At 45.5% G+C, this 24903-nt stretch overlaps 1 protein-coding gene across 1 annotated transcript in view; it reads right to left on the bottom strand.

Moving 5' to 3' along the window:
• The window catches only part of LOC126536677 (WD repeat-containing protein 17-like), a 63776-nt gene that overhangs the window by 31356 nt on the left and 7517 nt on the right, over nucleotides 1–24903 (bottom strand). The window contains exons 3-12 of the mRNA XM_050183704.3: nucleotides 23384–23786; nucleotides 13992–14261; nucleotides 11188–11486; nucleotides 7633–7746; nucleotides 5078–5224; nucleotides 4543–4628; nucleotides 4350–4436; nucleotides 2855–3019; nucleotides 1442–1644; nucleotides 52–201 (exon numbers count right to left, since the gene is read on the bottom strand). Of these exons, the coding sequence (XP_050039661.2) occupies nucleotides 52–201; nucleotides 1442–1644; nucleotides 2855–3019; nucleotides 4350–4436; nucleotides 4543–4628; nucleotides 5078–5224; nucleotides 7633–7746; nucleotides 11188–11486; nucleotides 13992–14261; nucleotides 23384–23786 (1924 nt within the window). The remainder of the gene's footprint in view (nucleotides 1–51; nucleotides 202–1441; nucleotides 1645–2854; nucleotides 3020–4349; nucleotides 4437–4542; nucleotides 4629–5077; nucleotides 5225–7632; nucleotides 7747–11187; nucleotides 11487–13991; nucleotides 14262–23383; nucleotides 23787–24903) is intronic.

Here is a 24903-nt window from a genome sequence, read left to right as displayed (position 1 = left end):
AAAAAAGAGCCACGGCACATTATTCTATTGTAGTTTGAATAACACACACACCTTGTGCCGCCACGACGCTGTTCAAGTCCCAGCCGCACAGGATGCGAAGGAACATGACAGAGGCCAAGGGCAGCATCGACCAAACACGGACCGTCGAGTCTCTCGACGAAGAGGCCACCACGAATGGCCTCCGTGGGTGACACGCTAGCGCTGTGCAAAAAACGATGGCCGCACGATAATCACTCGTCGCATTACTTCAACGCGAAGCATTACTGTTATGTGTTGCCTCAATCAGTGTCCCGCCCTAGTAGTTGCGTTTGGAAGACCACAGCAAAAGTCCTCGTAAATGCTATAGCGGGAGTTGTGTTTTGTCTTAAAATGCCCCATAAATAGGTGTCTAGTAAACATACCAGTAAATACCCTATATTCCGTCCCCAAACTCCGTGTAGTGCAGTGAAGCCTAGGGCCTGTGTCAGCCAATCAGCAACGAGAGCGTGTTTCAGTGAAAGGAGGGTTGTCCCAATGAAGTAATGAGGGAAAGTGAGAGAGGTTAACCAAGCTGAGCCCGGTAAGCTGCCCTGCTCTGGGGAATGGGGAGAGGGCATTGAAAGAGAAGGAAGAGAGGAGTTAACAATTTCCCCTGGTACACACATGATTACACGCATTTGTGGTACACACATTTGTGACTGACTCATTGCTGAGTCAGTCACAAACGGCCATTTACGCAGGTGCATTTCAAGAAACACAGCAGCGCTTTTGTGCACAGTAGACGCACGAGTCTACGGCCACAAGATCTCTTCTGTGGAAGTCCTGTTATCTGAGTGCCATAAAGCTGTCCGAAGGACAATCCTCTCATCTTCGTGCGTTGGACAGTCAGTCGGCCTCGCGCGGAGGGGGATTAGCGGCGGACCATGGAGGAGCGCTTCGTGTGGTTCTATGTTATGGTTGGCTGGCGCTTTCACATAATAGCTTTCGCCGCAGTGCACGGATTCAGTGAGATGGAATATGGGAATACGGAATGCTCTAGTTATAACGACAGTATAAGAATAAGACTATGCACCAGAATCGTAATCTCACACACATGTTTAGGGCAAGCGTACTTAATCTCGACCTCGGCAACCTTCTGTCCGCAAAGCTCGCGAGGGGCTGCCAATTTGATGACGAGGCAGCTGAACGATAAAGCCATGGCGAGCGAACACTGTTGGCAAGTATGCGACAAGAACAAGCTCAGCATTACGACGGTTGTCCTTTCATTCTTTCCGCCAGTTCATGCAGTCGCCAGCAAAAGCTGGCTGCCCCTATAGAAGCGCTGCAAATTATGGTCTATAGTAACGACGATATCAAAGGGATCTATTAAAGAGCAGTTACGAATGCACTCTAGTAAAAACTGGCATGACGAGCGCGCGTAAACGGAGCTCAAGTCATATAGGGCTACGCCCACTTAACGTACCGTAAATGTCGGCGCCATGGTCTAACAGCAGACAAAGGCAGACGCCGTCGCGCGTGTCCCATAGCCTGATGGTGGCGTCCCAGCTGCCAGAAAGCAGCAGGTGGCTCAGCTCGGTACTCCAAAGCACACTGCGCGTCAGGTCTTGATGGCCGCGCAGCACGCGAACGGCGGACTCGCACGTGTAGTTCCACACATGAATGGTGCTGCGTTCGGAAGAGTGCGGTCGCACAATTCGTGGTGCTTTCCTGTCCCACGCAGTACAACATGCCAATTCTCCGCGAACAGAACCTTTGTTATGATAGGGAGGGCTGAGTGGAAAGCGAGCATTTCCTCGAACATGCTCAACACCCGGCTCCTGCGTCTGCGGCGGACCCTCATCGCCTGCTGTGACTGCCGTGGTAGTCGGGATATAAAGCGCAAGATTCTCAGCAAGGTCTATCTCGAGCCTAGTGCTCCAGGAGACTATATCCAGTTCGATAACTGATAACTAATACCTAACCTCAATTGTGACATTACCTGCACCACACAGGAATGCATGCGTTTCTTTGATTTCCCTTTTCGTGCATATTTTAAATCTATGCCTTGCGGTAAATTCCCCACCCCCAGAAAAAAAAAAAAAAAACAGTTCAGAGAGAGAGCTCATCTCACAATTAAGTTTCTCACTGGAACTTTCTTAGTCGTTTACAGATCCGTATAGCGTGTACATTCGAGTACCAAGCCTTAAAAAGCCAAGGAGTTCAAGTGTGACGCTCAACATTGCTATCGCTATCAATGCTTCGCCCTTCAGGCGGAAGTGCAAAATTTATTACATGGATGGTAATTCGTTCAGGTTTTCACATTTTTATTTAAATATTTCACTGTTTGTTTTTATCTACACTTCCTAAACTGACGTTTAAGTGTTATATAACATGTGATATGCCAATTCCCGTTGCTTTCTTTTGATGTTTGAACGGGTATTAAAGCGTAGACCATGTGTATTCCTGTGAAATGTTCATTTCTCATATATGTAGTGATACGCTATAATCATGCATGTAATTTGTTACTGCTTCATTAGACCAGTACGTAGTCTTCGGCAATTGGTCCAAGCAGTTCTATGAAGTATTTTTTTTCTCTGAAGCATAGAAAACTAACTCCCTCCATTTCTTTACCACCTATATATTAGAATTTACTTCACGTATGCAGTCCCGCCATGAAAAGCCACCTTCCCCCTCTATTTTTTCCTCTATCCTCTTTCTTTCCACTTCCCTCTCACCACAGACCCCGAGCCGTGTTCGCATTGGGGCCCAAAAGTGTGTTTATCCTCTTCCCCTTGACCCCCTCTCGTTCCCCCTTTTTACTAGGACGGAAACTACAGAGAAGGGCGGTGGTTAACATGCGCCGTTAACAAGAAGGTTGGGAAAGTGCAACGCTTACCAGTCGTCGGAGGTGCTGCACAGCACACCGTCCCTGAGGGGCGACCACTTGACACGAAAGGCCTTCTGCTTGTGTCCTTCCAGCGTCTTCAGGGGCACACCCCCGTCCATGCCTAGGTAGTAGACACGGATCACACCGTCCTCGCATGCGGTGGCGATTATTCTCCTACGCACGTTTGGTTTATTTAGTTCTCTATATTTTCTCGCTATGTATTCCTAGTAAAGCAGCGGCTTTTTCAAAGCCCATTAGATCTTTAGTATAGAACAAAATGTAAGAGATCTCGGAAACACTCCCTCGAGTAACCTATTCGATTATCTTTCCCACGGGTACATGCTGAGAACAAAACAAATGAAATGAAATATTTGTACAACATGGGATGACGCTCGCTTCGCATTGCTCGGAAATCGATAAACATTTAGTGCGTTGCTAAAATGAAGGACGCTGTACGTTTTCGAGGGCGCAAAATTGCTGAGAGGCATTCCCGAGCATGACAGCTCTTGAGCGCTACGAACCATCGCTACTATGATGAACGCGATGCATCGTACTGTTCCTTGCGGCTGTGTTAAAATTTCTCGAAGTGAACATTCAGGGACAACAAAAATGAATATATGGTCCAGAGAACATAGAGCAGCGTTGGGGTATTACGCCCAAAGTGAAAGAGAGAGGAAGAACAAGGAATACCTGAACTGTAGGCTATGCCGTTAGTGTAGGATATTGGAAAATTACGACGACCAAAAGTACTTCAATGTGCACCAAGTCTAAGTACATGTGCGACTTCGCATTCCATCCCTTTTCGGAATGCCACATTCGAGGTCGGAATAGACCAATCTCATCTTAAGAGCACGTGTGCATCTACAATGCCAGCAGAATGATGTCTGTATAGCCTTACAGCCACTTTCTCGCTATACTTAAATTCAGGGCAACCATGATGAGAATGCTGAGGAGAGTGTCACTGCGGATTTCGCCAGATAATTTCTGGAGTAAGGGGGGGGGGGGGGGCGGAGTACTCGTGAACCACGCTGTTATCGTAGAATCATTTAACCATCACCTCCCTGCTTCTTCGCAAGGGTAAAGCCGGTTGTCACGGCGAAATAGAGATTGAAAGAAACAGAAGCTGCCTGCTTCAAACCATAGTTGGCCTTCTGTCCTACAAGGACGGTCTTCGCTGTTTTTCTCTGCGGCAACGGTGGTGTATTCGAACCCACGACCTCGTGCTCAGCGGAAGAATGCCATATAGCCATATATATAGCAACTGAGCTGCTGCCATGGGCAGTTGGCTGGGAAAAGCTATGCAAGCCACCAAGGGCATCACGAATTTCATAACAGTTTTCCCACACAGACAAAAAATGTGAGAATGAGTTAGGTACGCAACGAAGACGGAACTAGAAAAGCAAGATGGACCGCGGACACGTGAAGTTTCTCAGAAATGTTACTATCGCATTTTGTCCCCATTGTCAGGCACGCTCGCAACGTCGTTTAATGTCGACAGACTTACTCGTTATTCGGATTCCAGTCGCATCCGTACACAGTTGCGGGGTGGTGGAATGTCTGCACAAGCTTTCCATCAGCCCGGTGAACCATGCTAAAAAGAAATAACGGTGCCTGTTTTAGTTGGCCGTGACAAAAAAAAAAAACGAAACAAATGAATACGGAATAAAAAGCTTCCGCGCAAGTGTAACCATACTTGCCAGGTTGAGTCCGCTCCAGCCGACGCTATCATTCTGGAGTCCGTCTGATTCCACGCTACGCAGTAGATAGCCGTCTCTTTTCCATGCTGCACGGGAAGGAAACGCAGGTATAGGTTAGGATTAGGTGCGGAATAATAGATGGGGTCGCTGGAAGCGGTGCGTTGCCGGATGCCTGATTCTACGCACGGATGTAAAACGAAATATGTACTATATGGTGTCTGATAGGCTTACTGACTGGGGTACTAAAAGGTTTAAAAACATATGCACTTAGAATCAGTCTTCTGTCCTTGTGTTCTTTCATATATTCTCGCGCTCTGACGTGACGATCTTTAGTTCCAACCAGCCTCAAGATGAGAAACTGAAGATCGATGGTCATGCACCAATTATAGCAGTAAGTCTACGTAGCTGTAAACAGCTCCCATTTTTGCAATCTCCCAGAAAGTAACAAACCAAGTTAAAAAAAAAAAGGGGGGGGGGGGGGTAAAGAGCCTACATCAAAAACAAAAAAAGAAGAAAAGCTGTCGTAACAACTTACGCCTAGAATCACGCTCCTCGCGGCATTCTTCACAGTGTCCCAAATGAGAAGTCCGTCCTTTGATGTTCCCAAGGCTACGCAGTCTTGTCCAGATGGGGCCCAGGACAAGCAATATATTGTACTGGTCCTTGGTGGAGATGTCATCACCTGCACAAAATAACGTAAGATCTGTGGGGAATCATAAATGTGTCCATGCACTTCAGCCTCAGCTGACCGGATGCTAGAACATTTCCTGAAACAAAATATTCTTGGACCCTGGCCACATCCGTCCATAGCGCAGAAAGACATTCGTGCGCTACTGCAGGTTTTCGAAGAACGTCGTCCTCAGTGTCCGACGATAGCACTGCTGTGCGTCCTAAATACTGTGCCCACTCTCTCGCTCTTTTTCGTCTTTCTGTTCCTCTTTCCCTTACACCCAGTGTAGGGTAGCAAACAAGGCGCTCGTCTGGTTTACCACCCTGCCTTTCCTGTTCTTGTTTCTGTCTATCTCTCTGTCTCGGCGCACGGCAAAATATTTAATGCGGGTTGAAGTTCACCCACCTGAAGTTATACGTTTGTCGCACGGGCACATTCACTTCAATATTACAAGCAAGCCTGGCTCCAAACAGAACAAGTTGAAATATAGGGGGATTAGACTGGTGAAGCTATACTTCCGCTTCCTGTGCCTTTGTACGGTACACAGTATCGCTTGTTTTACGGAACAAGTAATTTTGGCATGGTTTTTCTACGGATAAGCTCTCATGAACAGCGCGTGAGAAGTGTGTGTTCATTTGTCACTGCATTGGCTGAGTGACATATTTTACAAGCCACTTGCAAACTCCATAAAATAAAAGTAAGAAAGAAAGAAAGAAAGAAAGAAAGAAAGAAAGAAGGAAAGAAAGAAAGATAGGCACAGGAAATTTTTTAGTGCGTCTTATCAAAGGAACAACAAAAGCTGGTTTTGAGAGCTCTGTCAGTGAGTAGATGGCGAAATCGGTATTTTCCTAAAGGTAACCTCATCAGGTCTGCAGAATGTAAACAAGCAAGCGTGGTTCGTAAACCACGCGGTGACGATCGAGTCTTCAAACTATTACACCATGGAGTGCACAAATTAATTAAATTAATTAATTTTGGGGTTTTACGAGACTTGAACACGATCTGATTGTGAAGCACGCCGTAGTGCGGGACTCCCGATTAATATTGACCGCCCTGTGGTTCTTTAACGTGCATTTTAATATATTTGTACCCGCACATTTCTTGCATTTGGCCCGCATCGAAATGCGGCCGCAGCGGCCAGTATAGAGCTCGCGGCCTCGGGCACAAGCAGCAAACCCTCATAGCCACTGGGGTACCGCGGCGGGGTCACAAGTCAACAACGCAGCACTCAGGCATTCCTGTGAAACACAGGGCGCGCCTAACCGCTACCGAAAATGTGCCACAAAGCAAGGGTAAAAAAAAATTGATTTCAGTGACCATCGATGATGATAGCCAAAGTAACTGAACAGCCGAATGCTTCAAGAAAGCCATTTTCTTCACTAAAACATTAAATGAAGGCCGTGGGCTCTTGACGGCTTATGGAATATTTAAGCAGCGTTCATTTTTTTTTTTTTTTTTTTGCGTGATATGGCGAACGGAGCAGCTAATACCGGACTAATTTTGGCCACCTGGTGTTCACTGGGTGCACCTCAGGTGGTCAACATTAATACGGAGTGCCCCAATAGGGAATGCCTCAGATCGTGATTCTTTCACGTAAAACCCAACTTTTTTTTCACCAGCATATCCTGTAGAGGTATCGTATAAATAGACAGCCCGTGGGTCTCATATTTAATGGCTGGCGTTTGCCAACGTAGGCTTCCTTCGCGTTGGTGCATTTGCACCGGCGGTGAAACTGTGACCGCCGACCACGAGAACGGGCGACGCATCCAAAGAAAGCTGATCTGAAGTGAAGGCGCGACAACGACAGTGGACGAAGAAGGAACACACTTCGTCCACCGTCGACACACTTCTTCGTCCACCGTCGTTGTCGCGCCTTCACTTCAGATCATGCTTAACCAGCACGCCCAACTATCCATCCTAACAAAGAAAGCGCTTCGCTTTAAAGAGAAAATGCGGCGGGTGTTGTGATGTAAATGTCATGACATGAGAGACAAACTGCTCCGGCATGGGAGATTGTATAGTAGGGAAGGAATATTGTGCTATAGCATGCGCTGGTCCAATGAACGGCACAGAGCGTCTGCTGCAGGGAGGGTAGCTTATGTCCTGGCAACATGGACCCACAACATTTTATTTGCTTCTATCTCCGTTACTACTAAAGACGCCTTTTCAAAAATTCGTTCATCAGAAAGCTCTTTGTACTGTGCTTTACAACGTAAATAACTTTAACTTCAACACATTAACTTAAACCACCTTACAACAATGAAAATTAAAATGGTTCCCGATAAGGAGCCCTTTACGCACAGTTAAGAAATATAAAAAAGAGCACTCTCTCCGTTTCTTGAACATTCTGGTTGCTTGCGAACTTACGCGCTAGAGATAAATTTCTTACGCGCTAGAGATAAATGACTACTACAACTCACAGCAGTCATGGTCTCTATGTTCCAGATCTTGAGGGTCCCGTCAAAGCCGGCGGTGGCAAGAAGGTTGCAGTTGTCGGGCTTGAACTGACAGTCAAATATCGTCTCGGTGTGCGCCTGTAATTAATGCAGACGACGTTAGCGCTTCCTTCTGCTACAGTGACCCTGGTTTTAGTTGAGTGTAATTTCTAAAAGATGGCAGAACAGATTTTACCAACTAATCCGTCGGCGAAATAAATTATAAACCCGTCTATTAGCGAAAGTGGCTTGTGTCGAGACTTATGTATATGTGTACATGGGATGAAACTATTCTATATACTTTTTCATTTTTAAAAATTTTTGATGAACTATATTTAGGAGACGTTGGTGCCTTCAGGTGGAGCCGGCTACTCTTTCTCATGAACAAGTATACAGTATAAATGCGACATTACAAACCTGCACTTAAACGAAATGCAACAACGAAGAAAATGTCAGACAGTCGGATGACGTAAATGCACTGAAACAGTTCGCCACAGAAATCACATCAACAACAAATTTGAACATAAAGGCATCTCACATAAATGTGTGTTGTGAGTTGTCTATTCTACAAGAATGCAAAGTCTGCTCGCATACAATAAATACAAATCACAAGCGATGTTATATAAGACACCCTAGAGCCAAATTCAGCTGTCATAGACTTAATACAGAAAACACGGAAGTTAGGTTACAGCAATTTGAATCGTTATGTGCACAGAAAGGAGTAGTCTGTCGTAAGCCGTTCCAGTTAAACGATGTGTGTTTTCCGGTCGTAAGTATTTCACCACCAAACACGTTTGACGAATACAAAAACTAAATGTTGTTTGGAACTTCAAATGGGTGCCATGGACGCGAACACCTACTATATGTACATTTTAGTGGCGCGTTCCTAAATAACTAGACATATTGAGCGGGCACCAGTGTGCTCAGAGCGCGTGCCGGAGAGCATTCGAAACACGCTGCGCAAGAAAAAAAAAAAAAACACGGCATTGCGCATTCTTGCACATAACGAGGGGAGGTGTTCTGAATTCCTCTAGGCCCTTTTGTTCTATAGGGACGCAGCAAAATTAATTCTGTGCACGAAGCAATTGTGTACAAAAGGAATAGGTGCCTACCCCTCGGGTATTGAGGCCTATACTTTTGTTTTAACTATAGCAAAGCTTTCGCAATCGTTTATACTTGGTGCTTTTCAGGCACTGTAGGCTTCACAAAGAACAGCAACCATGCTGTTACGTGCTGCACGGTGAACGGGTTGTTGGGGGAAGTAGTCGTAATGGACGTGGTTGTAGGAACGTGTAATGTCCAGAAAATATGGCCTGTTTTAACGCAAAAAACGGCATAGCGGATCCAAACCCAATTTACGCATCAAACGGTAACACTAACAGACCCTACTCGTGATTTCTGCACGTGAGGAGGCCAAGAAACTTGCGGGTACTTATATTCTGATTCAGCACCAACTCTGAAGCTTCTAATCGGGCAGTTACAGAACAGGAAAAATGAAAAACGTTCTAAATTTTCTTAGCAATTAAGGCGAAGATAAATGTAGCGGGTTAATGTCAGTGACTGCCCGCCTGAGCGTTTAATCCAAGGCTCAGTAGTGAGCTCGGGCTAAAACCTGAGAAGAAAGCCTCTTTCAAGCGCTTAATAGTCCCTAATTGCTCGCAGCACTGCCATATAGTTAGTCGTCTGACGTTGCGACCCTCCCGAGTCCAACGCCATGAAGCGTGGTGCGCGGTTTGTTATAATCACGGACAATTTCCTGTGGTAAAGGAAGCAAAGCAGCGGATGCAAAGCCCGCACAAGCAACAGTGCTCCATAAAATGTTCCAAGTTTCATTCCTGTTAGCTTAAACTAGGGAGAAACGAGAAATATCTTTATTACTATGCAAGGATTATTTTAAAATAAGGCAAGATACATCACTCAGTGCTAAATGTGACCTACACTTACGCTTTTTTCTGTTCTGACAAATGCGAAACTATCTCGCATGGAAGCTACGCTGGTTCGTTGTGCACTCCAAGCATGACTCCAAGAAACCGAAAGCACAGCCAAACTCTGTCGGTCTACTTAACTGGCGCAGTAACACGTCGGCAGGTGCTTCTTTGTTGTCACAGAAAGTTGAACGGTAGCACGTGACTCACGCTGCCGCCGACGCATCCTCAACAGTATGCTAATATGTGGCTCCGTGACGAACACCAGGAAAACGCAGTACGCGTGCACGAGTGATGGCTCTGGCAAGTTGCAGTTCTTTCGCAGGGCGCTTTTGACTGCATACGGGGGTGTTACGCATTCGAATGCTAGCATTCGAGTGCGCTCTCACTCGGCCCACAGCCTGCCGTTTCTTGCACTCCTTTAGCACCGCTCCTCTACCGCTTTTCACTGCCGGTTAACGCTGAATGTTGGCGCCTCCTTTTAGTAAAGACAAGAGTTCTTGTAGCGCAGAGCGTCGCTGATGCCTAGTTGCACGGCTGCCGCGGGAGACTGGAGCCTTTCTTTGTTTTCTCTGCCATATTAAAATGCATTACGAAGCTGCAGGTTGCCGTACCATCAGCGTGTGCTTCTTACCAGTAGATCTGGAAGCAAAAAAAAGTAAGATATGCGCCATCGCCGACTCTCGCAGACCGCCGCGCATTTTCCACTTGGTACGACCACCGCGTGTTACAATCACAGCAGTACCTGGAGCTTTTATGGGATACACGGCGCGGTTTTCGATTTCTTAATATTATTGTAATTATGTCATTTAGCAACAAATTACAAATAAACGTAGGTCGACGTGGTAAGAGATCTTTGGGCATCAAACGGTGTCTTTGCATTGTCGTGATGTTCTTTTGACTTGAATGGGATAGCGCAACATTGCTGTAACTATGTTGTAGAGTATGTTGTATGTACAATTAAAACTCCATCTAATGAAACCCAATTTTAAGAAGTTCCTGATCTAATTAATAAATTTGCATTCCCCGGCAGCTACTCAGTGTTCAATATCATAGTCAACCTGAATTAACGAAACAAACTTGGCCGAACTCGATGTAATTAAGCTTTTTCTGAAATAAATGAGTAAAATAAGCGGTGGTTTCTTTCTAATTTTGACACAGACGGGTTCTAAGACCGTGCGCTTTAGAGCTATCACGTTAAAACATCTAGGCGCCATGGTCACATCCCTAGTTTCATTTTGACGAGGCTGCACGTCGCGCCCATGCACGGAACAGCCGACTCAACACCGCCTCCTTAGTAACGGCGGTGGTTTCTTTCGTTATTTCATGGCTTATGCGACAGACGGCTGGATTAGCGGCAAATACAATGCCGCGTGTCGTTACGTTACGATTTTAAATTTCGAAGGACGAAAAACTTATTTCTCGATTTGACGAACTTCCCGATTTAGCGAAATATTTCGAGCGAAATATTTCACTCCGTTAAATTGAGTTTCAACTGTACCATCTATTCTAGAGACAAGGAGTAGCGGGATCCGTATTCGTGCGCCAACGTCTCGTTACATGATATATAATAAAAAAAGCTGTTTTGCTGGCATGGTGGTCGACGATCACGCACCGTGTCCCGCATGAAGTCCCAGGAGCGTCGCCGAATGTTGTAGAGACCGACGGCTCCATCCGCGAACAGGCACAACACACGCACGTTGCGTGGAAGGCGCACCGCGTTGCTCGCTGGCTGCTGCTGCTGCTGCTGCTGGGAGGCCACGCTATCCGGTGATGGCACGGGCGAGAAGCGCTCCTTGTCTGGGAAGCCGGTGCAGACGCACAGGGTGCGAAAACCAGCGCCGTGCAAAGGTAGGTTCTCCAGCGGGGTGTTGCGGGAGACGTTCCACACGCGCAGTGTCCCGCACGCTTTGTCTGTGACGGGAAAGCGTGGCGCCGAAAGGCATGTCAGGGTGGCGCAAATCGTGCACGCTAGCGCGTTCGCCACACGCCCGATTATTTCAGCCGTAGGCCAAAAGCTACTCGCAGAGTTACCGACCGCTACGCCACGCGTGAACTGAAGCATTTATTAATACCATTGCGCTGTCCGATTGACTACCACAGTCAAGTGCGTCTGTACATCCTTGGTACTCGTCTCTTTCGTCGATGCCCATTTATCGTTTCTAAGCAGGACAGGACCTGTCCAGTTTAACAGAGATAGAAAAGAAAAAGGAAAGGCCGGCAGTTTAGGGAGAGAGACGTCCGGTTGGCTACCCTGGTACTGCTGATAATTCATGAGGGATTGAAAGAAAGAAGAAAAAAGACATTAGACGAGAGTTCCCGCGCACAGCAGACAATGTGTCATCAGCGTCTTCTCAGGTGTATTGCCTTCAGAAAAGTCATTAAAGTGGGCGCAGCTTTCTCCGTTAACGTCTGAGGCAGTACACCCGAGATATTAGAATCGACCGTACAATCAGCTGTGCGCGCCTTCGGTTTTCTGTGCTGACTCCCAAAAAATAGCTAAAATTAAATGAAGAGGTCGACGTTGGATGTCGAAGCTCAACGTGCTGCTGCTCTCAATCTCTGAGAATATCACCCGCCCGCTTTTGATCTCCAATTTGAATAGCAGCCTGCCTGTCATTTTCCTTTACGTCCCTCGTTGACCAAGCCTTATCAAATCCTTAACCGTCTAATTTTCCAGGACACAGACGTATAGTGCCACTATTGAAATTGTTAGTAATGTATTAGCTCTATGAAACACTTGCACAATGTTCACACGTACGCCTGCCATTTGTGAGAGAGAGGGAGACAGAAACGCGAATTTAAAGGCAGGGAGGTTAACCCGAAAAGATTTTGGTTTGCTACTTTGCACTGGGGAAAGGGGAAATGAAAGAAAGAATAGCGGTGCGAACATGCAAAGGCGCCAAAAAGAAAGAGGAGATTGGGAACGTCCATGTGAACTATAGTATCTCTGATAGGCCACTCGAAATAAAAAGAAAAATCATAAGTGCCTTGATCGACTTGTGGTGTGACGACTGTATAGGCCAGCGTTCCAGGACTGTCTGCTTCGAAAGCGGCCGCTCGTCAATACGCGCCAATTGGCAAGACGATGTCGATCCAGACGGGTGTACGAAGACTTAAGCAACAATAGATATTGTAGCTTATTCTTTTACAGTTCGGTTAACTGTTGAACTATTGGGTAATATCGTAGGGTAAGTACAATTCACTCCCCTCATGGCTTACTGGGTTATGAATATACAGGTTAGGAATACCGTACGGGATATTTGCCCCTTTGTTTGAATCGGCCACCCCATACGTTAAATTTTGAGAACTGGGCCCTTCCTAGAAAAAAACAGAAATCCTGCAGATAATATAAGTCCATGCACACTTTTCTATGTAGTCTATAGATAACTTTAATACATCCTCAGGGCTTATGGTTTTACATCTATGTAATTTAATTACAGTCTGCCTAAAACAACCATTCGAAAATCTGTTTGTAGGGACTAAAGAAAATAAATTTAAAGACGTCTATAGGTAGAGAAGGCATTTTAGACGCCTACTGAACGTTCATATAGTCCGTATCAATCCCCTTTTATAAGGAACTTTTGTGGGCGTATGAGATAGATTTTGCAGATTTACGAAGCTCAGATGGAGTGACCCAAGTTCACTGCCTTTCTTGCACGAATTAATCTGTTTAGTCACAAACCAAGACAGACTTTCTTTAAGACATATTTATGTTTTAATTTTCACTATTGCGCTACCATAGATGATTCGCTCTTTCACAAAACGAACTAACTTATTCGTTACAAGTAGACCCGCCAGTTAGTAATGAGTCAATGACCTTGTTTTTCAATGAAGAACATTCGTTAGCTGTAATGAAACAGAGCAAAACGTCAAACTTACTGTTGAACTTGATAACGTCCCTCTAAATTATTTTCTAGACTGTGTAGTATGGACTGAGCTTCAACTGAGCTGTGTGTTCTGACCTGTTTCAGCGCGTAGAGGATTCTTGCAACAATAGCTAAAAATTGAAAAGTGCATATAGTATTTGGATATCGGCGCGGACAGACGCTTCGCGAGTATACACTGTCGCACCGGCATCCTTGTATTTATTATTGTTCTTATAACTGTTCAGTTAATATTATTAGCATTAACTTTCTTACTGTTGAGAAGATATAAATGCAGAAAGTGCAGTAGCAGAGGCACTTTCTGAAATGTTTCTCCAAAACAACCAGCAGCCGATTTATGTCTCACAGAACAGAACGGTACTTGGAAGACAGGAAGACATTCGTTGATCGACGTCGAGGTAAACTAGAGGTTGAATAGCCATCCAACTTTTGCAACTTTCTTCTTATTTATTTATTTATTTATTTACTTTTTGCAGTGGCTAAAGCAACGAGCAAAAGCAAGCGCCACTGAAGATGACAAAATGTGTCGCACCTCCAGTGAGGAACATTCCAGCCGCGCCGGGCACCCAGGCGAGGGAGGCGATGGTAGTGGCACGACTGGGGCAGGCGTACGTAGCCAGCACCTGCAGCTCGGTCGATGCCGACCAGTCGAGCAGGAACAGCTGGCCGCTGGGGAGCGCGGCCAGCAGATATCCCGGGGACAGGTCGTCCCAGCGCAGCGCCACCACGCTGCGGGTGTTCTCGTCCTCGCTGTCCGGAGGCACGTCGTGGAGCAGCCGCACGTGCTTCTGGCACGCGCCACCTGGTGGAGGGAGACCCGCCCGCCCGCCGCGAGTGCGATGTTAGTAGTTTACGCGAACCGTTGCGCGAGCAGGGACAGCTGGGCGAGTTGTTGCGGTAACATTACGAAACAGTGCTGTAAAGAACACAGGGGCGCCTGCTATTTCTTAGTTTTGCGTTCGTCTTTAGCGCTTTCACACGATGCTACGCGAACCACGCAAGAAGCTCTTCGAATGTGTGTAGGCTTGTCGAGATAAAATTTTGCCAATATGGCTCACTTACGCGCTACAGGCCATGTTGTGCCGATATGGGCATTGGCTACGTCCCGTGGATGTGTACAAGCTATGCATATCCAAGAGGTGACTGAGCAATACGGAGCAGCTAAGGTTGCAGCGCGACAGTGTTAAGTGCGCTAGCGTTGCTTTTTTTTTCCTTAGTATTTTTTTCAGCGATACGGTATAGGTGAGAGAGATAGGAGCTTTAGTTTACAAAGAACTTGTCCGAGCTGTTTTCGTTGGTAACGCGTGTGTAGCTTCTACGTTGGGATATTTTCTGGATGTGCTGTATGCGATTAGCTACGAGCCACCAAAACATGGGGTGGACGTGTTCTGGTAGTGCTGTTTAGCGAGCTCCACAATAGTTATCGCGCTGCGGCCGCAGCAATGTGTGGCGGCGTAGTCAGCACGGTACACAGTGGAGAGAAAGATAAAACGTTATTGTCGTTGAATAGTTGACGAGCAGGTAAGCCTCCACCACCTCTTTCAGCCTACTTCGGAGCGGGTGTGATGTGTGCTGCCAGATTTTCTTGCTAGGGAAGTGTAGTGGTCGCTGTCAGCCACTCAGGTTTTGGAGGTAGCTGCAGTGAGGTGGGATATGAGAGTGGGGAAGGTGGAGGATGACGTATGCATAAGATCGATGGTTGCTTGGGTGGCAGTCGCAGTGAACCCAAGGAGCGGGATCTTCTGTCAAAAGACCTTGGAGAAGGTGGATATGGGCTGTCAAAGGAAAGGTATTTGTGCCTTGGGGATGATTGTGTCGTGGTGCCGTGTGATTGTGCGGGGGAAGGACGCGGAACAAGCAGTGAGCTCGCCTGTATGGCTAGAGGGAAGGTAAAGTTGTGGAGTTCGAACAGTGGCGCAGTAAAGCCATGGAGCAGCGCAGAGGTACATGCGTGTGATATAGTGGAGAGCATAGAATTGTTAAATTCGGGTAAGGCGAAGTGCTTGAAAGGCTCGGGCATAGCGAAGGAATCACACCGGATATAGTGAAGTGTTTGTTAAGTCTTGCGTTTATTTCAGATAGTGGTACATTTGACCACTAGATCTTACGAAAGGTGCGAGGAATCCCTTGTATCACTCCGGTGTCTGATGCACGAGTTTCTCGAATTTCTACGCATCTGCAAAGTTGTTTTTCTCTAATGTGGAAATTTGTGTGACGGTTTGTCATTAAGATGTTACAATTAGGTCATGACACCCTTTTTTGAGGAAAGAGGTGTCGCGGTTAGTAGACGTCACTTACCTAACGTCATAGTGATATTTAATATCTGGGATATGATAGAGGAGGCATACGCAGTAAATACTTTAGCACCCGTACTAGTGCTAGTATGTCTCATGGCTAACACCCCTACCTTAGGAGGTAAGATCAATTTGTTGACGGGGACAAATTAAATGTTCTTTTTCAGTGACATATTGTGGCAAGTAAAACGATAGCTGCGACAGACGACACATACGTACGAAAAAAAAAAGAAATAAATAAACTTTGATACCTATCGCTTTGAAACTTTCGTATCAGGTACTCAGGGGTACACGAAGTGGTCAGAATTATTACAGTTTTCAACAACGGCTTCTCTCATCGTCGGAGCAGTTTGAGTTAACTGTCGTATTTAATTAAATTTGTCTCAGCCTTAAATGTAAGCGTGTTAGCCGTGTATTAAACCAGCGCCTAACCTTAAGGTGCAAAAATTGACTTTGCGAGTGGGACAATTTTTGGCGTTTCTTGAAAGCCAAATCACACCTGTACATGTAGTTAAGCACCAGGCCACGCTTACCCGTACATCCACTCATTCTTATTCATTCAATGACCCGTTCATTGATTAAATGATGGGCCGATTCATTCATTCATTCATTCATTTGTCGATTGATGGATCAAACGATCGATTGGTGACTCAACAAATAAAACTCATTAATCCATTTAGCTAAAAACTTACGTGTGAACGATTTCCTGCGGCTTCTTAAAAGTTACCAGCTCATCCTCACCACACTTACGTCACCAAGGCTTTCTTTTTTTCAGCATGTAGGCCTTCGGATCGTACTAAATAGTGGCTCCGCCGTAAATAAAACCTGAAAACAAAACATACGAAGAATGCACCACTGATGCGAAGTTTGACTAATGCCTGTGTATGTTTCGCCACTCCTTTGCACGTGATGTGCGGAAAATTATCTCCACAAGAGTGCGCGAAATAAGGTACTTCTAAGAACGCTTAGCCAGAAGGAGCTTCCTCTGTTGAATGCAGAGAGCACTCGAATCCTTTGATCTTATTAGTCAGCGGCATTTGCAAAGGCTTTGTGTTCTTCAATCTTAAATGAAAAAAAAAAGAAAGGGTGAATGATGTGTGCACAGCAAGAGTTAAGCAACATTCCTTACGTCAAAGGCACATAGGTGACCTGCAGACACGCAGGCACCACTTCTCGCGCAAATGTTTTTTTAACCTGACAGCTTCACAAAGGAAGTACTTGTAATGAGCTTCCTCTTCATCTCCCCCTGTCCGTTCCAGCTCCTCCCCCCCTCTCATTTCTATAGCGAGCGCGTCAAGGCACTGGGATCGCAATGCATACTGCGCTAGGATCAATAGCGAGAGAACCGGAACCACACCGGCCATCGCTAAAATGCGGGTATTGAATTTCTTTAACATGTCTTGTAAGTTTCGACTGCACTGAGCCGCGCGTGGCCACGCAATAACAGGCGAATTCCTGCGATGTCCGGACCCGCATGGTTGACCTGTGCCCGCTTGTTTGCTCATCGTTCATCGCGGTAAACGGCCCTGTCATATTCAAGAGTGACTGCCTCTTTCCCCTTGCCAGTGCGGCTCGCCCGACATGAAGAATCGATTTTATTCCGTTCCGCGGAAAAACGTCTGCGCTGAAACGCTCCAATATGTTGTGCAATAATTCCGTGCGTTCTTCATACGTTTTAGGTGCGATCTTTATGGAACTGATATAGACTATGTAAATTCCATCGTGTTTTTATTAAGAATGACACTGAAAAGATGGCATTATTGCTCTGCACGTGCAACGTTTCAGTAGGGAGTACGATAGAGAATATGGTGTAACTAGACAATACATGACTAGCTATATATATATATATATATATATATATATATATATATATATATATATATATATATATATATATATATATATATATATATATATATATATATGTTCGTAGCTCATTATATCACGCCATTCCTCGTTTTTGACACGGAACTACGCTTCGTGCGTGTCTAATGTCTTGGTTCTTTATGAGCGTGTTGAAAACACTGCTTTGCAGCGCAGTGTCCCATCATGTTAAGAGCAGCTTGAAAAGTGCTTGTTACAAGCTATCGACGGAGAAGAAAGCTTGGAAAAGATATACACAGATGTAAACACTGACTTCCGCGACTTTGCATCGAATGACTTGTCAATAAAATCTAGGGGGCATCATAAACCGCGAACACCGGCACGCGTTAACCACTCTAATATGCCGAGTAGCAAACCATGTGAAAAAAAAAAAAGGAAAGAGGGGCTCATATCATAATTTCAATCCCCTTTATTTTATTTATTTATTAATTATATGGTACTTAGGAGATGCCACCTTTAGATGGTGGCCGCTACTACTTTTCAAATGGAGATTAAAAGAAATCAACGCATTAAAACTAAAGGTCAACTCCAAATCATAAAAACCTAGAAATCCAGTCACAGAAGTACACTAAAGCCGCACTAAAACTGAACAGCTCGGAAAGACAGCTACACAAAGTCCAATCACATAGGTGCACTAAAGTAAACGCAAAGTCCGGTCACATAACTACACTAAAATTAGGGCACATGAAAAAGCACGGATTGGATTCTAATGAAGGTACTTTAATCCAGGTATTGAATTGGCCAATGTCGGGTAAAAAAAAAATCAATCCCATGGAATGAGCTTATCACATCTAAACACTCTACTCAACAGTTTTCGAGAATATTGCTCGCTTCTGGAAATCTTCGAAGAGCCAGTAAAGCTCATCTTTGCAATGAGTATGTTGGCCATGGACCTAAGATCTTCCTGAGGCTGAAGGTCCTGCGTTCTAGTGTCACTAAATTACGTTCTAAGCATTGTCTGTGTGCGTCGTGTGGTGGACATTATACCAAATAATGCTATACATCCTCATCCGCGTGGCCACAAGTGTATTCCGGACTATCAGCTCTTGAAATTTTATGTAGCAAGTGTTTTGTGTATGCGGTACCGAGCCGCAGACGGTGAATGAGTGTTTCAAGGGCGCTGGTTGTATCTAATGTGGACGGGAATTCAAATGGAAGCGATGGGTCAATGTGAAAAAAAAAAAAATCTGAAGTTTTCGAGTTCTGATCAAATCATGTCACTTTGCAACCACGTTCTGAGATCCGTCTTAGTATGTGGAGCAATTCGTCTTATGTTAGAGGGAGACTATGTGTGGCGTCATTAACATATGCTTGTCCAGCTGCCTTTCCCGCTGCACGATTTCCAGGGATATTGCAGGGGCCAGGTTTCGCCTATTTGCTGGTTAATTATTGTATCGTGTTTCGTGGCAAAGAGCGGTCGGTTTCTAGGGCTCTACTTCGCTTATTAAATCGATAGTTTTTGAACATTATCAATAACGTTGACCTATTTCGTATTTTAGAACAATGAATTTATTTAGTAGGAATATTATAATGTACAAATAACAAACCCACAACCTTCGCGAAATGCGAAGGTTGTGGGTTCGGTTCCTACCTGCGGCAAGTTGTTTTTTCATCCACTTTAATTTCCATTAATTTATCGTTACATTATTTCATTTATTAAGCACAAGTAATTTCCCCTATGTTGTCCTTGGTGTCAGTGTTTGTTGGCTTCTCATGATGACTTATAAAAATCGGGCCCCTCGGTTAACCCCCTTTCTTCTCGTTTAAAACATTGAGCTAGCTAGCTTGTATGGTACAAAGATAGGGATGTGTGTTCCGCGTACGTAGGATATGTTAGAAGATGACGGAAGAAAAAGGTTCCAGAGTGTTTTGCCCTTCCATGTTCTTACATTTCGCACGCCTTCTTTGTCACAGCCAACAACCATGGTAAAATCTTAGATTTGTTAACACGTGGTGTTTGTTTACATGCATTCTATTTTGGAATTCCTTTTTACTTCTAGTTGTTTCGTTAGAGTTCTAACATCTGAAGCGAAACTAGGTCGGTTGGCGCCTTCCATCGTTTGCATAACGGGGTTTACTGATAAGCGAAATGTGCGACCACTTCAAAACACACATCACGCATAGCTTGATGTCTATGCCGTGAGTAAGGTTAGGTCGGTTGTTTGTGTGCCTAGAAAGATACGAATTCATTCGGGAGAAATATATGACCCGTTGTTCGTTAGTGCACAAAAACGATGACGAATGAATTACGCTTGTCAGTCTGATAATGGGTCGGAGAACACAAGCATAAATATTTGATTATTTGCCCAAATATTTGATTATTATTATGCATAAATATTTGATCATTATTGGCCCAATCATGCATGATTGGGCAAATAATGATGAAGTCATTTTTCATTAATGCATCGAGGCAAATTGAGGCCAACTTCGCATATTTATTTTTGAGAGATAGCGTATGGTACCGCACTAATTGTAAGTCACCGGCACATTTCTGCTGCCTCAGGGCCGGATGTGCTAGTTTCCCGTGCAAAGAACGAAAATTTTAGATCCACAGGCGCCGAATACGAGGGGGTGGAGCGAGCTCCGCGCCCCGAGCCGCCTCCGAAGTTTTCACAGGCGTGAGGGGCGATGCGAAAGACAGCTCCCTCCCCCTCCCTCTAAAGTATCATTAGAAGAGTTCCACATCATTTGAGATGTTTTTTGAGTTGCCTCTTCCTTTTCACTTAAAATTTTATTGTGGCTAAAAGCTTACTGCACCATTGTTGGCGCGGATGTACTCTGCTTTTAATTCATACCTTCGCTTTATTTATGCAGATCCTGACAACAAGAGGGCAAGCGCATTGAAGGCACCAGCGGTTGCTGCCTCATCCTTATTTTTTCACTTCATCTTTTTTTTTTATTTCCACTGTCAACACCATGCACAGACACAATATATTGAAATATACACACAGGACAAAGTTTATTATATTTTTCAAAGAGAAGGAGGTAGCCAACTAACAATTATTTTTAACGGTATGGATAGCAAATGCCTAGAGAATGGATATGTTGCTGTATGTTCACCTCGCTTCCAGTTTATTTGCGTGCTTCTTTGACCCTGTAAACAACCTGCAGACTTCAGTGACCCCTTGGGCAGTCTTACCCACGGCGTGTGAAATGCACGTGAATGATGTAAACGAGAAGAAAGGCGCGCGGGGTTTAACTGAAGGGCCCGATTTTTATTCAGCATATTATAAGAAGCCAACAAACATTCACACCAAGGACAACATAGGGGAAATTACTTATACTTACTAAACGAATTAAAGAAAATGTCAAATTAATGGAAATGAAAGTGGATGAAAGAACAACTTGCCGCAGGTGGAGAACGATCCCACGTCTTCGCATTACGCGCGCGTTGCTCTACCAATTGAGCTCAATCGGTAGAGCATCGCACGCGTAATGCCAAGACCTGGGATCGTTTGCCACGTGCGGCAAGGGTCGTCCTAATAAACAGTGTCTTTCTATCAAGTATTAGTGTTTTTCAGCTTACTGAGGATGCCTGCAAAATGCAATAAAAATACCACGTGACATACCCGCTTGCGCGCCGTGATTGCAGCGCTCCCAACCTGTCCGCGTACAAGCGAACATAGCATCTAGCAGGACGCGCTGTCGCTTAAACGGCGACAGCGCAGTGACTAAGGCGTTGGCTGCACGATTTACGCCAGCGAATCTACGCCTCGCTGCGGTTGATGATAGCGATAAGCAGACGCAGCGGTAGCACGCCCGGCTAAATAGTTGGTTTAATCAATCTTGACTAATTACCTAATTAAGCCAAATACAACAATAGCGCGACACACTGTATACAAAAGGGAGTACCATGCATTTGGTCGCGTCGTCTTAGAGTGCATCCGCACACTTTGACACTCTGGCTAAAGTTAGCTAAAACACCCTTATATATATATGCGGGGGGGGGGGGGGGGGGGAGTATGCGCTTGGTGTTCAGAAAGCCCCCCCCTCCCGCCCTTCCTTTACGCTAAAATGAAAAGTTACCGCCTATTTGTTCAGTTTCATACTAAACGTCCATAAGGCTGCTGCTATTATTTTTATTACCATAGATCGTATGTGGGTAGCTCAGGTATGCATATTTCTAACACAAGTCTGATTTTGTTATGAGTGGCTTGTGGTTTTTTATGTAGATATGTGTGGATTCTTCTGCCGTCTCATCTACAAAAATGTCAACTTATGCGAGTGTTTTCGAACTCGTATGTTTAGGGAACTGTGTGCCTCTTAGGGATCTCTCACTCTTTTTTTTTTACTTCCTTTATTTTTGTGCGGGCACATGTTTGTGATAATTGACTGCTAATATTTTAGTGCTTTTGTTTTCCTTGCGCTGCAAAGAAAAGTAGCCGGCGCCATTAAAGGCGCCAGCCTCTCCTTCAATTACATATCCATAAAAAGGCGGTTGTATTACACATGGGGCAGTACTACCAGTCAGCCAGCAGGAGTGATATCCTGAGCACCAAGAGAAGTATCTAGAAACAGAGGTATTTGTATATCAATAGGGATGCTTAGGAAATTCAAAGCTTTTATTAACATTTAGAGCGCTGATGAGAACTACGGTGTGCAAACTTAAAATCATCTGCAAGAACTTCGTTAGGCTGCGTGAACTGCAGGCAAACGTTTGTTGCGCTCTAAACGGGACAACAAAAACACATCTATTACAAAGGCGTTGGAATCACCATAGCATCATGGCAGAAGAGCGCGGAACATCGCCTGCCTGCCCTCGATTTCAACAGGCCGAAATGATGGAGATTGGCATGACGCCGGAAGGCTCAATTCCTACAGGCACCAGGCAATAATCGACGAACGCACTATGCTATTCGTATTTGCATTGTTTTCATGGCCCCGTTTTATTTCATTGTTCACATTTAAGCTAACAGAAGGCAAGTAGTAGATATGCAGAACACATCGTACGATTCAGAGCTAATAGCACACAATACAACACAATACAATTGAGATTCACAGTCCTGATTTATTGCTTTTGGTGATAGATTACTCTCGGCATAATTGAATTGGCTAAACCAGCGAAAAAAAAATACAGCGGGAAATCAATCCTTTTTTTTTTAATAGTTATTTACACGTCCCAAAGTTATCGACTTCGGCACTTTTACTGCCGAACACAAAGTCGCGTGTCCGATGCGGCCGGCCTAGCCGAATGTTCAGCCAAATTATTTGAAGCCCACCGCTGCGGCGTCTTTCATAGTCCACAAGTAGCATTGGAACATTGAAACCATATAATAGATTAACATGCTGTCGTGCGATAGTACTGGCGAAAGTGGTCAAATTCGGTGCCTGCGTGCCTCTACTATACTGTAAGTGGAGAAGGAAACTCTCCGTTAGTCTATAGCAGTTAGATTTGGTAAATAATTCATTAAGTTTAACGTCTCGAAGCGACACAAGAAGTGCGAAGGGCGTCACATAGTGAAGGAGAACTCGGGTTAACTTTGACCACCATGGAGGTATTTAACGCAAGCACAATGCACGGTACACTCTTTTTTGCCTTTTGCTTTTACGCCGCAGCCGGGAATCGAACCCGAACCTACGAAACGCCATCACTACAAAGTCACCGCGGCCACAAGTTACATATGAAAGGCGGCGCTCTGAAGACGAAAACGCCAGCGGCCAACGAAATGTATAGGCTTATCAGAGTCGAGGGCAAGCTCCACCTCCAAAGCCGTAACGCAGCCTTCGCAAGGCGCACGAATCTCACCGCTCTGCAGGACGGACAGGGAGCCGTCCTGGTGTCCGAAGGCCAGCTTTCCCGACGGGTGCCACGCCATCTGAGTGATGACGCTCGAGAACTGCGCCGTCTCCCGCCACGGCTCGCGCGGGCCCTCGGGCACGGACCAGGAGTGGAGCGGGCCGCGACCCGACAGGTAGGCGATCGTGTCGGGAGCGTCGGGTCGCCACGACAGCAGCAGGGGCAGGCAGAGGGGCTCACGCAGCGATGCCACCAGCTGTCGCTTGCCGATGTCCCAAATGCACACGACGGGGTCGAGGCTGCCGCTGGCGATCCATTCCTTGCGCGTCGGGTGCCAGTCGATGGCCGTAACGGTGCGCTTGTGCTCGGCCATGATGGCGCGCAGCTTGAACTCGCCGTTAGACTCGTCCATCTGCGCGCGCAGGTACAGTGTCTACGTGCGCGTACGGCAAGCAGCCATTTGAAATGCGCAAGTGACGAACGTTGTCACAACTCTCCCAGGGGTAATGCTGTACGCATGCACAAATACTCACGAAGAGGGGGAGGGGGGTGGAGAGGAGCGCGAGAGACCCCCGCGGAAGCTTAATTGATAAACCACTACACGCGTAATGTGGAAGATATGGGTTCAGGCTGCCATCTGCGGCAAGTTGTGTTTCCGTCCATTCTCGTTTCACGCTTCCTTATTATTTCTACATTACAACAAAGCGGTAACACTTAATTTCTCCTATGCTTTCTGCGTCTTAACTGCATGTCTGTTCCTTCCATGTGTTTGTAACTAACAACAGTCAAGCCCCTCTGGTGCCTTTATTCTCGCTCGTAAAATACAAAAATCCCCTTACGGCTGAAGCGTGATCTCTTGTCCTGTCAGAATAATAAAAGATATCGGGCCTGCGGTTGCATCGGCAAGTACAGGGCCGCTCACAGAACAGAAGATTTTGAAAAAGATTTTGTAAAATTTGCTTATGGGTAGATGGTGTCAGAAACAGGGCTAAACAACTTCAGCAAAGATATAAAGCACGCGGGAAAGCGCTGCCCCGCAAATAAATAAATAAATAATAAAAACAAAAAAAATAAAAAGGTGGCATTTGTGATCTAATGAACCGATCCGATTATGAGGCACGCCGTAGTGGGGAACTCCGAATTAGTTTTGACCACGTGGAGCAATTTAAAGTGCAACTATGTATAGTACACGAGCGTATACAATGCAACGCGTGCCCCCAAAGTATGCTGCCGCCACCACTGAGATCGAATCCGCCACGTCGAGCTCAGCAGCGCAAAAACCACCGCTTAGCTACTGTTAAATCACCCTTAAACCCCTTCCCCTGTGTAGGGTAGCAAACAGGACGTGCATCTGGTTGACCTCCTGTAACCTCCTCCTGAGCTACAGCAAAATAAATTTTGTCTCGGAAACACGACGCTCGTATAATTAGAAACTACACACAAAACGAAAAAAAGAAACAAAAAATATTTAACTTACCTAAAAGAAATAAATATATAGCGATGTGTCCCCGCGCATCATAGACGGACAA

This window comes from Dermacentor andersoni, chromosome 4, assembly GCF_023375885.2.
Source record: "Dermacentor andersoni chromosome 4, qqDerAnde1_hic_scaffold, whole genome shotgun sequence".
Taxonomy (NCBI): Eukaryota; Metazoa; Arthropoda; class Arachnida; order Ixodida; family Ixodidae; genus Dermacentor; species Dermacentor andersoni.
This window is presented reverse-complemented; position numbering and strand designations above follow the sequence as displayed.